At 40.5% G+C, this 15748-nt stretch overlaps 1 protein-coding gene across 1 annotated transcript; it reads left to right on the top strand.

Moving 5' to 3' along the window:
* Positions 1-14436: 14436 nt before the first annotated feature.
* On the top strand, positions 14437-15222 carry LOC133814990 (uncharacterized). Its single transcript, XM_062247889.1, has 2 exons — positions 14437-14865; positions 14938-15222. Exons 1-2 carry the CDS (start codon positions 14437-14439, stop codon positions 15220-15222), a joined length of 714 nt encoding a protein of 237 aa, XP_062103873.1.
* Positions 15223-15748: the final 526 nt, after the last annotated feature.

The raw sequence follows: 15748 nt of genomic DNA, 5'->3' as shown, positions 1-15748 counted from the left end.
ACTTGTTAAGTAAGCATGCTGAATACCTTGTTTATGGATATTGGATATGTGACATATGTTTGGTGGCATGACTTACCTGTGTATGGTGCTGACTTATTAGTCAGAATCGGCAATGGTGTCAGATCCGTCTGTGAAGCTGTGACTTATTAGTTAAGTTCACAACGGGCTGAGCACTGGTCGTGTTTCACTGACCCATGAGTCAGAAATGGCAGAGCGTTGTGAACGCGGGGCCAAATGAAGATTAGATCTAATCGAGGTCGGCATTGAATGACTCATATGGGGTATTAATGCGGGACCGACCGGAAGGTCAATGAAAACTATAAGCGCTTGCGTGGTCTAAGACCAGATGTTTTTAGCCAGGGCATATGGCCCCGGTGACTGTTTGTCACATGGCTAGGGGACGCTGTCCATAGTTACGACTCTAGAGTCGGGAGGAAGGTTATGTTGGTGACCATTCACCATGCACCTGTCCTGATCGAACTTATGAAAGGACAACCTACCAGTTAAGCCCTGGTGACCCTATCGTCACATGGCTAAAGGGTGCTGACCCCACATTTGTGACTCTTGTGTTAGTCACCTATTTGCTTAAACTGTTGGTCCTGAATAATCAATACAATTACTGTTGATATTATATCATGTTATATTGTGTTTTCTTGCTGGGCTTCGGCTCACGGGTGCTGTGTGGTGTAGGTAAAGGCAAAAGGAAGTTGGACCATCCTTGAGTTGGAGAGCTTAGGTGATGATGTGTACATATGCAGCTGCTCGTCCACCACGGCCGAGGTTTAAAGAGGAACTAGGGTTGAACCCTGTTTTGCCGCTTAGAACGGCCTGGTGTAAATATTTTTCTGTAATAGACTCTGAAACTATGTTTTTGGGATCCCAATATATATATTAAACGTTCTATCTTATCCAAAAAATTTAATCCCTAAACCGCTAATCATACTTAGTTACACGATTTTGCCCAAATGACTCGATTAACGAGTTTAGTACTGTTTACAAGGCACACTGTAACGGTCCCTAGAGTTGGGGCGTTACATTCCCACTCCCTAGAATCGACCAGCTGGTCGATGCCACTGCAGGGCACGAGATTCTCTCATTCATGGATGCATACTCTGGATACAATCAGACCAGTATGCATCCCCCTGACGAGGTTCACACTAGCTTTCGGACTGATACAAGGCTCTATTGTTACAAGGTAATGCCCTTCGGTTTGAAAAATGATGGTGCGACTTACCAGCGACTAGCCAATCACATGTTCAAGGAGCTGATCGGATCAAACATGGAGGTATATGTAGACGACATGCTGGTTAAGTCGAAGAAGGCAGAAGGGCACATAAGGGACTTGCAAGAGTGCTTCAACATCTTGAACAAGTATCAGATGAAGCTGAATCCCCTCAAGTGCTCCTTCAGAGTCGGATCAGGGAAATTCTTGGGATTTATATTGAACTCGCGAGGAATTGAAGCCAATCCCGAGAAGATCAAAGCCCTGGTCAATATGAAATCGCCAATGAAAATTAAAGATGTTCAAAGCCTGACCGAAAGAATTGATGCTCTCAGTAGATTTATTTCCAAATCAACAGACAAATGCATCCCATTTTTTAATCTACTCAGAGGCAACAAGAAATTCGAATGGACGGAGGAGTGCGAACAGGATTTTCAAGCCTTAAAGACTCACATGTTGCAACCACCGATTCTATCAAATCCGGTTGATAAAGAAACTTTTTTCATCTACTTGGCGATCACAGAATACACTGCTAGTGTTATCCAAGTAAGAGAGGAGGAAGGCGTGCAAAAGGCTGTTTATTATGTAAGCAAGAGGCTAATAGGAGCGGAGCTGCGGTATCCACCTATTGAAAAATTAGCTTATTGCCCGATCTTGGCCTCCAGAAAATTGCGGCCATACTTCCAAGCTCACCCAATCACAGTTTTGACCGACCAACCTCTACGGCAAATTCAGCAGAAACCAGAATCCGCAGGGCAATTATTGAAATGGGCGGTCGAACTTTGGTAGTTTTATATCTCTTACTTGCCACGAGCAATGATAAAAGGATAGGCTCTGGCCGATTTCGTCACAGAGCAAACTAGGCTTCCAGACAGCGAGCAGCCAGAAGGGCCTGAAGAACCTGAGTCTCAAAGCCAAACTCCTTCTTGGAAGTTGTTTACAGATGGTTATTTTAATAAGAAACACGCAGGAGCAGGAGTGATTTTGATAACGCCTGAGGGGCATCGATTTCACTGCGCAATCAGATCTGACTTCACTGCCTCTAACAATGAAGCCGAATATGAAGCATTGCTCGCAGGATTATGGTTAGCCAGAAGCATGCACATAAAGTCACTTGATATCTACAATGAATCTCAGCTAGTGGTCAATCAAATCATTGGAGAATATCAGGCCTGAGGCTTAAAAATGGTTGCTTACTTAAATAAAGCAAATGATCTATTGGCGCAGTTTGATAAGTACACCCTCCAGCAAGTACCTCGCGACCAAAATTCAAAAGCTGATGCTTTGGCCAAGTTAGCAAGCGCCAAGGATGTTGACACCCTAAACATAGTTCCAGTTGAACGACTATCTACACTAAGCATCCGAGTAGAAGAGACCTCTTTGGTGATTCAGGCGGCGGATACATGGATGGCACCTTACATAGAGTATCTGACGAAGGGTGTGTTGCCAACGGACAGAAACAAAGGCAAGACCCTTCAGCGGTAGGCTGCTAGGTATATCCTGGTCGATGGAATTTTGTACCGAAGGGGATACTCAATGCCACTCCTCAGGTGTATTTCAAATGAGAAGGCCAAAGAATTGATGAGAGAGGTCCACGAAGGTTTTTATGGGGATCATGCTGGGGGGCAGAGTTTATTAAAAAAGATCTTAAGGCAAGGATACTTCTGGCCAACAATGAATGAAGACTCGATGGAATTTGTGCGGAGGTGTGACAAATGCCAGAGGTTCTAAAAAATTCCACGAGCAGACCCTAATAAGCTAAAACAGATGCAAAGTCTGTGGTCGTTCGCAGTCTGGGGTATAGATCTAATCGGATCTCTGCCCACAGGAAAGGGCGGCGTCAAGTACGCTATAGTAGTCGTCGATTACTTCACTAAATGGGCCGAAGGTGAACCACTTGCAACCATAACGACCAAGAAAGTGTTGGATTTTGTAGTCAAGAACATCTTGTGTCGCTATGGATTGCCAAGAAAGATTGTTTCAGATAACGACACCCAATTTGATAGTGATTTGTTCACAGATTTTTGCGAGCGGCATGGAATTATCAAGAGATTTTCTTCAGTTGCTTACCCTCAAGCCAACATACAAGTCGAGGTAGTTAATAAAACGCTAAAAGATACTCTGAAGAAAAGACTTGAAGAAGCAAAAGGGACATGGTCGGAGAAATTTCCTGAAGTCCTTTGGTCGTACAGAACGTCCCATCGCACATCAACATGCCATACCCCATTTTCCTTAGCTTATGGATATGAGGCTATGCTTCCTGTTGAGTTAGATCCGCCATCGCATCAAAGAATAACGTACGATCAAGGCTCTAATAGCTAGTTATTGATGGAATCTCTTGATTTGGTCGATGAAAAGCGAGAGCAAGCCCAACTCCGAGTAGCAGCTTACCAACAAAAGGTCGCCCGGTATTTCAATTCTAAAGTACGCGAAAGGAAATTCAATGTCGAAGATCTAGTACTTCGAAGGGTTTTCCTCAACACCCGCGACCAGGCTGTCGGAGTACTCGGACCTAACTGGGAAAGACCGTACCAAATTGAAGAAGTTCTTCATCCAGGCACTTACAAACTTGCTCGCTTAAATGGAGATCTCATTCCTCGCTATTGGAATGGAGAACACCTACGCAAGTACTATCAATAAACAATTCTTCTTAAAGAATTGGCTTGTATTAATTTTACCTTTTACAAGTTATGAAAAAGGGTTGGTCATTTTATGTGACTGATCGCTTATAAGTGTAAGATCATTTTGTTGATCACTCGTACGGACATGTTTTTTCCAATTATTACGAGAAATAAAAGGGACTGAGTGCAGCCAGTTATTCTTGCCAATTATTGTATTTATTACAAGTATTTTCTCATTATGTGTGTTGTTTTGCTATATTATCATTTTAAATTCTATACTGCGAGCAGAAATGTTTGAACAGGTTTTGGTCAAGGCAAGTGACCAAGGACCTAAAGCTCCTCAATTACTTGGGGGGCATGTAAGGCATCTAGTAAGCAAAGCATATCGACAGGTATGTAAACACACGATCAAAATAAGTGAAAGCATGCTACGGTACTTAGAGTATTTTTCAAAATTTTGTATTTTGTTAAATCAAACCAAAGTACTATGCTAAGTTCGGTCATTCGAACAGATGTTATAATAAAATGCAAGTATTATAATATCAAAAAGGAAACATTTTACACCGCGAGCAGTTATTGATCGGATGTAATTGTCTGATTAAAAGTTAAAGCTGCCCATGCAACAATAAAAATAATTAATTTAAAGTATAGAGAAATAATAAAAAAACAAAAAAAATATGAAAACATTATAATCATGAGGTAGGAGGGTCTTGTGGATTCTCCTGGTCGACTGTAGCTTCGCCTTCATTATCCACGCCTTCAACGCCAGTGGCCAAAGAGATTTCGAGCGAGGCTGGGATCTTCGCTCTTTCTTCTTTCGCCAAGCGAGCAACGCACCGGGCTATCTCAATTTTCCTCATGCGCTCGGGGAGATAACTGAAATTGGCCCCTTGATTGTGTTTCCAGAAATCATAGAAACACTTGGACGTGGCGCCCTTGTACCTCTCTAGATTGCTGTCATTGGCTTTTTCGAGATCGTGGATGCGAGCCTCCATCTTATCAGCCTCTTGCCTGCTCTCGATCAGGTCCGCCTCGAGATTTTTGGCTTCACGAAAATTGATAAGGTGAGACTCTTTGTACTTCTCCTTGGCTTTAAGGGCTTTGTCCAGGGCAGCCTGCTTTTCCTTCATCTCCTCAGCCAGTTGATTTTTCTCCTCAAGCAACGCCGCATCTGCCTTCTGAGCCGCCTCAAGCTACTTGGAATATTTCGCTTCGAAGGCCTTAAACTCCTCAGCGTGTCTTTGCTCAGACGCCTTAGATTGCTCGGTGATGACCCCTGAGTGGAGCCGACCTGCAGTCATGGTCAGCATGGCCTGCGATCAGAACAAAAGTTAAAATGATGATAATAGATAAAGAGATTGAGTCTCAACAGGAAGAGACAACTTACACTGGCAAGCTCGTTTAGTGCGCGGTTCAAGATCTGGTCGACCTCCATTGACTCTGTCCCAGCCATGGCTTCTCGGCTGCGCTCATGCCTCAGGATCCTGGTCATCCTGTCCTTGGCCGATCTTAGAGCATGACTCGATATGTCATCCCCTGTTTGAACAGGGGCTGCCGGTTGTGTCTGATCGACAAGAGCCAGTGGGGAAGGGGTCGACTCGACCAGTGCAAGCAGAGTTTGCTGCTTGAGGGGAGATGGAGGTGGTGTTGTATTTTTCGAAGGACCAGCTCCTGGAGGGTCCTCAGTGCCGGTTTTCTTGGCCAGTGGCTCTTTGCTGCACTCCCTACGATGCCGCCTGCTCGCCTTCTTCTTGCACGTAGGAGCATCAGGCGCACTGTAGAGGTCGAACATCTCTTCGGATGGCATGTATGCAAGAAGACAAACACACGAACAGTTAGACAGTATAAACAAATGAGTGTGCTATGTCAAAAAAGGAAACAAAGTAAATTGTAAGTAAAATACCCGAGCTATAATTACTGGTCGCTACATTATATACTTTACTAGTGTTACACTCACTCTCTGGCATGAAGAAGTCTGAATCTAAAGTGGGAGTGTACTTAAAGTTGTCATCTCCATCAAATAAGTGACAGGGAATTGGAAAACTATATAAGAGCGACAGATCACTACCGTTCTCATCCGAAGACTCGTTGATAGGTGCAAGGGGTTCAGAAGCTTTCTTTTTTCCCTTTCCCAAAGGGGCAAGGGGCGCGGCTGCTCGCGGGGTGCTAGAAGGTTCCCTAATTGTCACACCAGTTGGTCTCCTCCTTTGAGGTTGCGACACATCTAGGTGCTGCTCGGGAATTTCCTCGCCAGTGGCACTCCCCGCCGTTGACTCCCTCACGCCCTGGTGAGATGCCAGAAGCCCGACTAGTCTCAGGTTGGCTTCAGTGACCAGCAGTTTGTCGCTCTTCTCTACGTCAGTCATGCTGGCCAGTAGCCGGCTGCAGCCATGGACCTGAAATATGCTAATTCTCTAAGGGGAATGCGGATAAAATACAAGGAAAATAAACGACCAGAAAAACTAAGAAGTTACCTCCTTGGGTGAAGGCTAGGTTGTTGGCGACCATGTCGGTAGTCAAAAAGTACTCTAGATGGTACTTCCCCACATTGGATTTGAAGGTGGTATCACTCAGGAAAGTGCGGGTTGTTTCCTGGTGGCAAAGATGAAAGAACCCCGTATTTTCTTGGTTGGGGTTGGATTTGAGGTCGAACAGGTAGTTGACCTCATGTGGCGTAGGAACAGACCACTTCTTTTGACTGTAAAGGATATAGAGTGCGGAGAGCATTCTATACCTATTTGGGGTTATTTGGAAAGGAGCGACCCCAAAATAATTGGCCACTCCTTGGAAGAAAGGATGGAGAGGCAGGATCGCTCCTGCCTCAATATGATACCTCGACCAGGCGCTGAAGGCGCCTTCAGGTAGGTTTGCCCATTGGTCTTTGGTGGGTTGGAATAAGGTTACCCCAGGAAGTCCGTACTTCCTGATATAATTGGCTATCATCCTAACCGAGATTTGGCTAGGAGGAGCAACATACCATTCGACATCTGGTCGAATGACGTTACGGAGTTGGGCTTGATTTTGAATTTCTGGATCATGGGTATTTTCTTCTCGGCCACTGGTCGAAGGAATTTCAGCCCAAGGAGCAGGCTGATTTGAAGAAGGATTGGGTGATTTCTTTTTCTGGGCTGTAGACTTTACTCGACCCATGTTTTGAGGTGGGGTCGAATGATTGTTTGGGGTGTTACGAGAAAAAGGGATCTCCGGAATTAGCAACGACGGATGTTCTTCGTCCTCGAGTAGTTGGGCCAGCAGATCATCATCAATTGGCCTCTCACCTCCCCACGGATCTTGCATGAAAGTCTACGAACAGAAAAGGGGAGATGAGAATCTAATGGCCAAAATCATCAAGATGTTTAAAAGTTGGAATAACGTTGCTCGTGTATAAAAGTTAACCTTTTATATGACCATCAACATTCTGACAAAAAACATTACATTTCAAGCGAACAGTTTGGAAAATTGATTAAAAAACAGAAGTGAAAAGTTTTTCAGAAAAAACTTTTCGACTCTGAAAGGGCGGGAAAAATCCAGTTTTTTCTACAAGCTTAGAAATCTAATTTTTGAATTTTTACTTCGATTTCACACCCTAAAGTTATAATCCTAACTACCCAACTAGTTCATCATCTCAGCAAAGTGTTATTTTCCTTCCAAATTCAACACTAATATCTATATGCTCATTTACCCCAAAACGGTTTCTTTCAAGAACTTAGGATACGAAACAAATATAAAATAGATATGGCATGGCATTTCAACGACTGAAAAGGTTGATAAACTTACTTGGGTAAAGATTGAAGCAAGTTTCTGAGACACTAAGTCGGTTGGCTAGGCAGAAACTCCGTGGATCGTCAAGGTCGTCTGGGTTTCTGAGTTTTCTACACCTTGTTCTTCAGTGTTCTTGAGGAGAAAGTGAAAGATGATACTGGGGGATTATTTATATTGATTGTGGCACTGTAAAAGAGGTAATAGTGGGATTAATTTTTTCAAAGCATGGGGAAACGCAACAGCCGTCAGACAACTTTTGGGAAACTAAAAAGACATAATTGGTTGCCTTTTTCGAGAAGGCATGGGCGGCTCTGACAGATTTGGTGGGGTACGTGAAGAGTCAGTCTCTTAAGTTTACTTTATGCTGGTCACAGTAAAATAAACTTGGGGGGCAAATGTTTACCTAAAAATGGCTCCTGATGACGTGGCAAGAATTTATTACACGTGGTAGCGTCAAAATGAAGGAATGTTGTTCGACAATCGACCAGGTGTTCCTTACATCATCAGATCTCGTAATTAGATGCGACCAATCTGGTTGCATTCTTCGGTTTATTTTATTTAAAGATATGTAATCTTGTAATAACTACATTTATTATTTTCTCTTTATTGCCTTAATACGCTGATATTAAGAATAATTAAGACCCATTGGCCCATGTAACCTCTTTGAGCCTATAAATATGAATGAGAAGGCTTAAGGAAGGGACTTTTGAATCTTGAATCTGAATACTCATAGAAAGAGCATAGTGTGATTATCCACCGAAAAGTTGTAATTCTCCTAAGGCTGATGAAACTCAAAAACCCTAGTGCTTTGATCACGGCATTGGGATTCAACATCAATAATAACACTAAGTAGACGTAGGTTATTACCACATTGTTGGGGCCGAACCACTATAAATCATTTGTGTCACCTCTTTACCATTTGATTCTACTCTTGATTTTTGTTTGTTTCGTTGTCGTTATTTTGACTCCGTGTCGTTGGCCAAATCAAGGGTCAACATACAAAATAACATTATTTAAAACAAAAAATAGTAAAAAAATTAATTTAAAGCCTATGAATTCAAATCATTATTAATTTTTAAGTATATAATAATTAAAAATTAATTACAATTATTTTTCTTGTTTTAAATGACATGTGTTATTAAAAAATGGAGAATAATAAATTTCTAAAAATGGATTTTAAAAAAAGACCAGTTATTTAATCCCTCACTTAAATTTGAGGTTTGTGATCCTTCAATGCATGTTAGGAATGTACGTTTTCCCAATAGGGACGTGACCCTGTGGGAATCTACCCCTAATGGTGCGGGAAATCCCCATTTAAATGAGGAACGAGACGGGGACAAAGATAATTTTTAATTCTCGAATGTTAAATGAGGCTGGGACAAAGATGACACTCCCTGCCCCAATGGGCCCTATTTAAGTTTTTATATATTTTTGTAATATTTTATGTGTTATTGTAGTATATTAGTAACTTTTTAAATATTTTAAATTTGATTTGGGATATTATTTAGTATTTTAAATAATAAATATTGTACAATATTTTAATTTATGATTTTAATTTTAATTTTTTTTTAAATGAGTTGTTTAAAGGGATTCCTTACTCTATCCCTAACGGAAAATAAATGAGGATGGAGCAGGGACGATAATTAAAATTATAAATGGGAAGGAACACTCCGTGCCAATTCCCTCCCGTGTGCATTAGTGATGTATGCCGAACCCTTGTATTTAATTGTAATGTTAGAAAGTTGAATCCAATGGTTGGAATTTGTGCAGCGGTAATATTTTGATAAAAGTTGGCTACTGATTGTTTCTTTGTTTGTTTGTATTTTTTTTTTTTTGAATGGCTACTGATTGTGTTTGTTTTGGACAAATGTACTACTTTAAATAATTTATCGTCCAACTAAATATATTACTGGTAAAGGGGTAGTACATGAGACCTAGTGAAAAGTCAAACTAATAACTTTTCTTTTGCTGAAGTGTCAAACTAATAGCTTAGGTGACTTTTTGTTCCAAAACAAAAATTGAATAATAATGGTAATGATAATAATAATTGGAATTGAATGAGAACAGCAATAGAATGAAACTTCCATTTTGTTTAGTAGAGATTTTAGAATCAGTGATGTAATAAGAATTATTATGTTTGATATAATATGGAATGGAATGAAATGAAATTTATATTATTTTTACTAAATTATCCTTACTTTTATAAGTAAATATATTTTTATCAGCAAATTACTATTATTTTTAATATTTATTATATACAAAATTACATTTTTATTATAAAAAAAATCATAAAATATAATTTTATATTATATGTGATTATTAAAAAAAATACACTTCCTATATAATATTATGATAAATATACTTTTGCTTTTTTCATTAAGAAATTCATAAAATATAATTTTATTATAAATATTAGTAAGTAAATTTTAGTAAGATATATATGTATTTCAATTTTAGTAATTTGTAATTGATGTTATATTTTAAATAATTTAAAATTTAAAGTTTAATTTTATATTTTAAAATATATATATTATATACCATTCTTTTTTAGTATGTGTTTACTCGAAAAACGACTGCTGATGACGTGGCAAGAATTTCTTACATATGGTTGACACGTGGCAGAAGTGTTGTTCGACTATCGACCAGAGGCACATCGCTTCGTCGGGCTTAACTATTAGATACGATCAACATGGTCGTATAATTTGATTTATTTCCTTCTAAGATTGTAATTCTGTAATAATTGCATTGAATATTTCCTCTTTATGACCTTGATACGCGGTTATTAAGGAAAGTAAAGGCCCATTGGCCCATGTAACCCTCATTGAGCCTATAAATATGCATGAAATAGCTCAAGGAAGAGACTTTTGATCGCTAAATCGATTTTCCTGAGTATTGAGAGAAAGAGAGCTATAGTATAATTATTCATCGTCTTATTGTAATTCCCTCAAGGCTTGTGAAACTCAAGAACCCTAGTTCTTTGATCACGGCTTTGAGATTCAATATTAATAAGAGCACTAAGTGGATGTAGGTCATTACCATTCTTTGGGGCCGAACCACTATAAATCCTTGGTGTTTTCTTCTTTTCCATTAGATTAAATTCTTAATTGTCGTTTTATCTTTTGTCGTATATTTGACTCCGTGTCGTTGGCCAAATCAAAGGTCAACAGTATCTTAAAACATGGTATGTACTAATGCAGAAATTTTAATTTTTTTTTAACAATCAACCATTAACAAGTACTGGAGTTTTCCTACTTACATAATATTTATATTTAGGAAAAGGGGTAAATAAGAAATAGTTTATATAGTGTTGGAAAATTCAACACATTTGATTTTGGAAATACAATTTTGTTGTCTAATGACTTACAATTCTTATAGGAATAAGTTTTCTAATTATAAAAACCAAACAAAACAAGTGAATAGATCAACTTTAGGAAAAATCATTCCATTCCTACACTCATTCCAATCAACCAAACACTACCTTAGGAATCAAATCCATAGAAATGGTGGATTCCTACATTTGGTGGAACTTTTATTCCATTGGTGAACTTATGGAAACATTTGGAATGAATGTTTATTTTGAACCATAATGATAATTTTGCCATTTATTTTTTCTTCCCAAATTAAAAAAAAAAATTTCTTGATATTTCTTAAACATGCTATTATTATTATTATTATTATTATCTAAAATAATTTTTATTAATTTAAGACTATCATTTTGTTGATATATTTAAAAGTATTATTATTATTATTTTAGTCTATTATAAGTTAAGTAATAATTTTTATTTATAAGAAAATAGTTATATTATTTTATTTTGAATTTAAATCATAAATTTCTTTCTAAATTACCAAATCCACGATGACTAGAGATTTGGCCAACGACATGGAGTCAAATGTACGACAAAAGATAAAACGACAATTAAGAATTTAATCCAATGGAAAAGAAAAAAACACCAAGGATTTATAGTGGTTCGGCCCCAAAGAATGGTAATGACCTACGTCCACTTAGTGCTATTATTAATATTGAATCTCAAAGCCGTGATCAAAGAACTAGGGTTCTTGAGCTTCACAAACCTTAGAAGAAATACAATGAAACGATGGATAATTGCACTATAGCTCTCTTTCTCTCTCTATCTTAGCAAAAAGATTCAGGGATCAAAAAGTCCCTTCCTTTAGCTATTTCATGTATATTTATAGGCTCAAGGAGGGTTACACGGGCCAACGGGCCATATCTTTCCTTAATAACCGCGTATCAAGGTAATAATGAGGAAATATTCAATGCAATTATTATAAGATTACAATTTTAGAAGCAAATAAGACAAACTATACGACCAGACTGGTCGTATCTAATAATTAAGCCTGACGAAGTGATGTGCTTCTGGTCGATAGTCGAACAACACTTCTGCCACGTGTCAACCACGTGTGAGAAATCCCTGCCATGTCATCAGCAACCGTTTTTTGGGTAAACATTTGCCCCCCAAGTTTATTTATTGAGACCAGCAATAAGTAAACTTAGGAAACTAACCCTTCAAATACCCCACGAAATCTGTCAGAGCCGCTCGTGCTTTCTTGAAAAAAGTGATCAATCATGTCCAATCAAGTCTTTTCGGTTTCCCAATAACTTGTTTGACGACTATTACACTTCCCCATGCTTTGAAAAAGGTAATTCATGATTACTTCTTCTACTGTGTTGTAGTCACTATAAGTAATACCCCAAATCCACGTTTTTACTTTTTACTTTTCACTTGCCATCTCCTCTCGAAGAACTTCTGTCTTCAGAGCCCAGAAATTCCCAGGAACTCACATCCGGACGCTCGAAAGCTTTCGTGTTTAGACTTCGTGTTCAGACTCCGTTCTTCATCTAAGTAAGTTTCACGAACTTCTTAGACGTTTGAGTTACCATGCAAAACGGTTTCATACTTATTTTTATCTCTGAACCTTTGCATGTTCTTGGCTGAAACTGTTATGGGGATTGTGTGTATATCAATAGATGCTTGATAGGGTAGTGAAGTAACGTTTCGTAGGAGTTAGGAGCCAGTTTGGTAGTCGAGATTGTAGATTTAAGGGTGTAAAATCGAAGTAAAAATTTGATTTTTAGGCTAGTTGAAAAACTGGGTTTTTCCCGCCCCTTCGGAGTCGAAAAAGCTTTTTTCCCAAAAAACTTTGTACTTCCGCTTTTCAATCTGTTTTTCAAATTGCTCATATAGAACTTAGTGTTTTTGCTAGAATGCTGCTGGCCGTATAAAAGCTTAACTTTTATACGCGAGCAACGTTATTCTAACTCTCAACATAGATTTTTAGGCTTTACGTTCTCACCTCCCCCTTTCTCTGTTCGCAGCTTTTCATGCAAGATCCGTGGGGAGGTGAAAGGACTATCGACGATGACTTGCTTGCCCAATTACTTGAAGACGAGGAGCAACTGTCGCTATTGATACCAGAAATTCCTTTTTCTCGAAGCCTACCCAATAGACCTCAAACAAACCTTCCAGCCATGGGTAGAGTAAAATCCACTGCCCAGAAAAAGAAACCTTCCAACCCTTCAAATCAGCCTGCTCCTCAGGCTGGAATTCCCTCGACCAGTGGTCAGGAAAGAAATATCCCTGACCCTAACATTCAAACTCGCGCTCAGCCTCGAAACGCCGTTCAACCAGACGTTGAATGGTACGTCGCCCCTTCTAGTCGAGTAACGATCAGGATGATCGCTAATTATATTAAAAAATATGGACTTCCTGGGGTGACACTAGTCCAACCCACTCAAGATCAACGGGCGAACTTGCCTGGAGGCGCTTTTAGCGCCTGGTCGAGGTACCACATCCTTTTTTCCAGGGGTGGCCAATTACTTCGGGGTCGCCCCTTTTCAAATAACTCCCAATAGATATAGAATGCTTGCTGCACTCTATATCCTCTATAGCCATAAGAAATGGCCCGTCCCCACGCCACATGAGGTTAACTACCTGTTCGACCTAAAATCTAACCCCAATCAGGAAAACACGAGTTTTTCCACTTATGTCACCAGGAAACAGGTTGCACTTTCCTGACTGACACCACTTATATCTCGAACGTGGGGAAGTACCATCTGGAGTACTTTCTGACCACTGACATGGTCGCGAACAACTTGGCCTTCACACAAGGAGGTAAAGTCTTTGTACCATTGGTCGTTTATCTTTCTTCAATTTTTTGTTGCATTTCCCTTAGAAATTTTATGCGTTTTAGGCCCATGGTTGCAACCAGAGCCTACTCTGGACATGGAGATCTGATCAGCCCTCCTGGCAAGCATGACCGACATAGAGAAAAGTGTCAAAGAGCTGGTCACAGAGGCCAATCTGAGACTAGTCGGTCTTTTGGCCCCTCACCAGGATGTGAGGGAGTCAACAGCGGGGAGTGCCACTGGTGGAGAGGTTCCCGAGCAGCACCCCGACGTGTCACAACCCCTCTGAGGAGGGCAATTGGAGTGAAAATCAGGGAACCCTCCAGCACCCTGCGAGCTGCTGCTCCCCTCGCCCCAATGGGAAAGGGAAAAAAGAAAGCCACCGAACCTCTCGAGCCCCTCGAAGAATCTTCGGATGAGAACGGTACTGATCTCTTGCTCTTAGATAGTTTGCCAATTCCTTGTCACTTATTTTATGGGGACGACAATTATAAGTACTCTCCCAATTTAGATTCAGACTTCTTCATGCAAGAGTGTGAGTGTAACACTAGTAGAGTATATAATGTAGCGACCAGTAATGATAGCTCGGGTATTTCACTTACAATTTTCTTTGTTTCTTTTCTTGACATAACATACTCAATCGTTTATACTATCTCACTGTTCGTGTATTTGCTTTTCTTACAGACATGGACTTCGAGAATGTGTTTGACATATACAGTGCCCCCGAGGCTCCTGAAGCTCCCTCGAGCAAGAAGAAAATGAGCAAGCGGCATCCCGGGGAAAGCAGTAAAGCGCCTCAGGCCAAGAAAACTCATACTGCAGGCCCTCCAGCAGACGGACCTTCAACAAATGCAACACCACCTCCTTCTCCTCTCGAGCAGCAAACTCCTCCTGCTTCCATCGGGTCGATACCTTCTCCACCGGCCCCAATCGACCAGACTCAGCAGGCTACTCCTGCTTCCATAGGGGGCGACATATCGAGTCCCGCCTTAAGATCGGTCAAAGACAGGGTGGCCAAAATTTTGAAGCACGAACGTTGCCAAGAGGCGATGGCTTCGATGGAGACAATGGACATCGACCAGATCTTAACCCGCGCATTAAATGAGTTTGCCAGTGTAAGTTATCTTTTTGTGTGGAGACAACCATTTTATACTCTACAGTCAGTTTAACTTTTGCTCTGATCGTAGGCAATGCTGACCCTTACTGCCAGCCGAATCCACTTAGGTGCTATCACCGAGCAGTCCAGGGTTTCGGAGCAACGACACACTGAAGAACTCAAAGCTGCCGAAGCGAAATATGCTGAACAACTTAAGGCAGTGCTTGAGGAGAAGAACAAACTGGCTAAGGAGTTAAGGGAGAAGCAGACTGCTCTGGATAAGGCCGTCGAGCAAAGAGACAAGTTCAAGGAGTCTAACCGCGTCAACTACCATGAGGCTAAAAAGCTCGAGGAGGACTTGACTGCGAGCAGATAGGAGACTGCAACATTGGAGGGCCGGATCGAGAAGCTTGAAAAAGCTAATGCCAGCAATTTGGAAAGGTACAAGAACGCCACGGTTAAGTGTTTCTATGACTTCTGGAAACACAACCAAGAGGCTTATTTCAGCTATCTTCCAGAGCGCTCAAAGCATGCTGAGATAGTCGCTGCGTTGCTCGATTGGCGGAAGAAGAGAGAGCCAAGGTACCTGCCTCGCTCGAAATCTCCTTGGCCACTGGCGTGGACGAGGCGGACAATGAAGCTACAACTGTCGCCGACCAGGGCACCCCTCAAGATCCTCCAGCCTCGTAGTCTGCTATTTTTCTTTCTCTTTAATCTTTTAAGTACACGACCTACGGGTCGTGATGTAAAGACACTTTTATTTTCTAGTTGAATATTTATTGCTGCACGAGCAACTTTTACTTTTAATTGAACAATTACATCCGAGCAGTGGCTGCTCGCGGTGTAAAAGGATCCATTTTGATATTATAATATATTTGCATCTTATTATAACATCTGTTCGC

The sequence above is a fragment of the Humulus lupulus genome, chromosome 2 (assembly GCF_963169125.1).
Source record: "Humulus lupulus chromosome 2, drHumLupu1.1, whole genome shotgun sequence".
Classification (NCBI taxonomy): Eukaryota; Viridiplantae; Streptophyta; class Magnoliopsida; order Rosales; family Cannabaceae; genus Humulus; species Humulus lupulus.
This window is presented reverse-complemented; position numbering and strand designations above follow the sequence as displayed.

Excerpts from the sequence above, each read along its gene's own strand:
- LOC133814990 (XM_062247889.1), top strand. The coding sequence starts at position 14,437 with ATGGACTTCGAGAATGTGTTTGACATATACAGTGCCCCCGAGGCTCCT. Across the intron at positions 14,866-14,937 it reads CATTAAATGAGTTTGCCAGT|GCAATGCTGACCCTTACTGC; the intron begins GTAAGTTATCTT and ends CTCTGATCGTAG.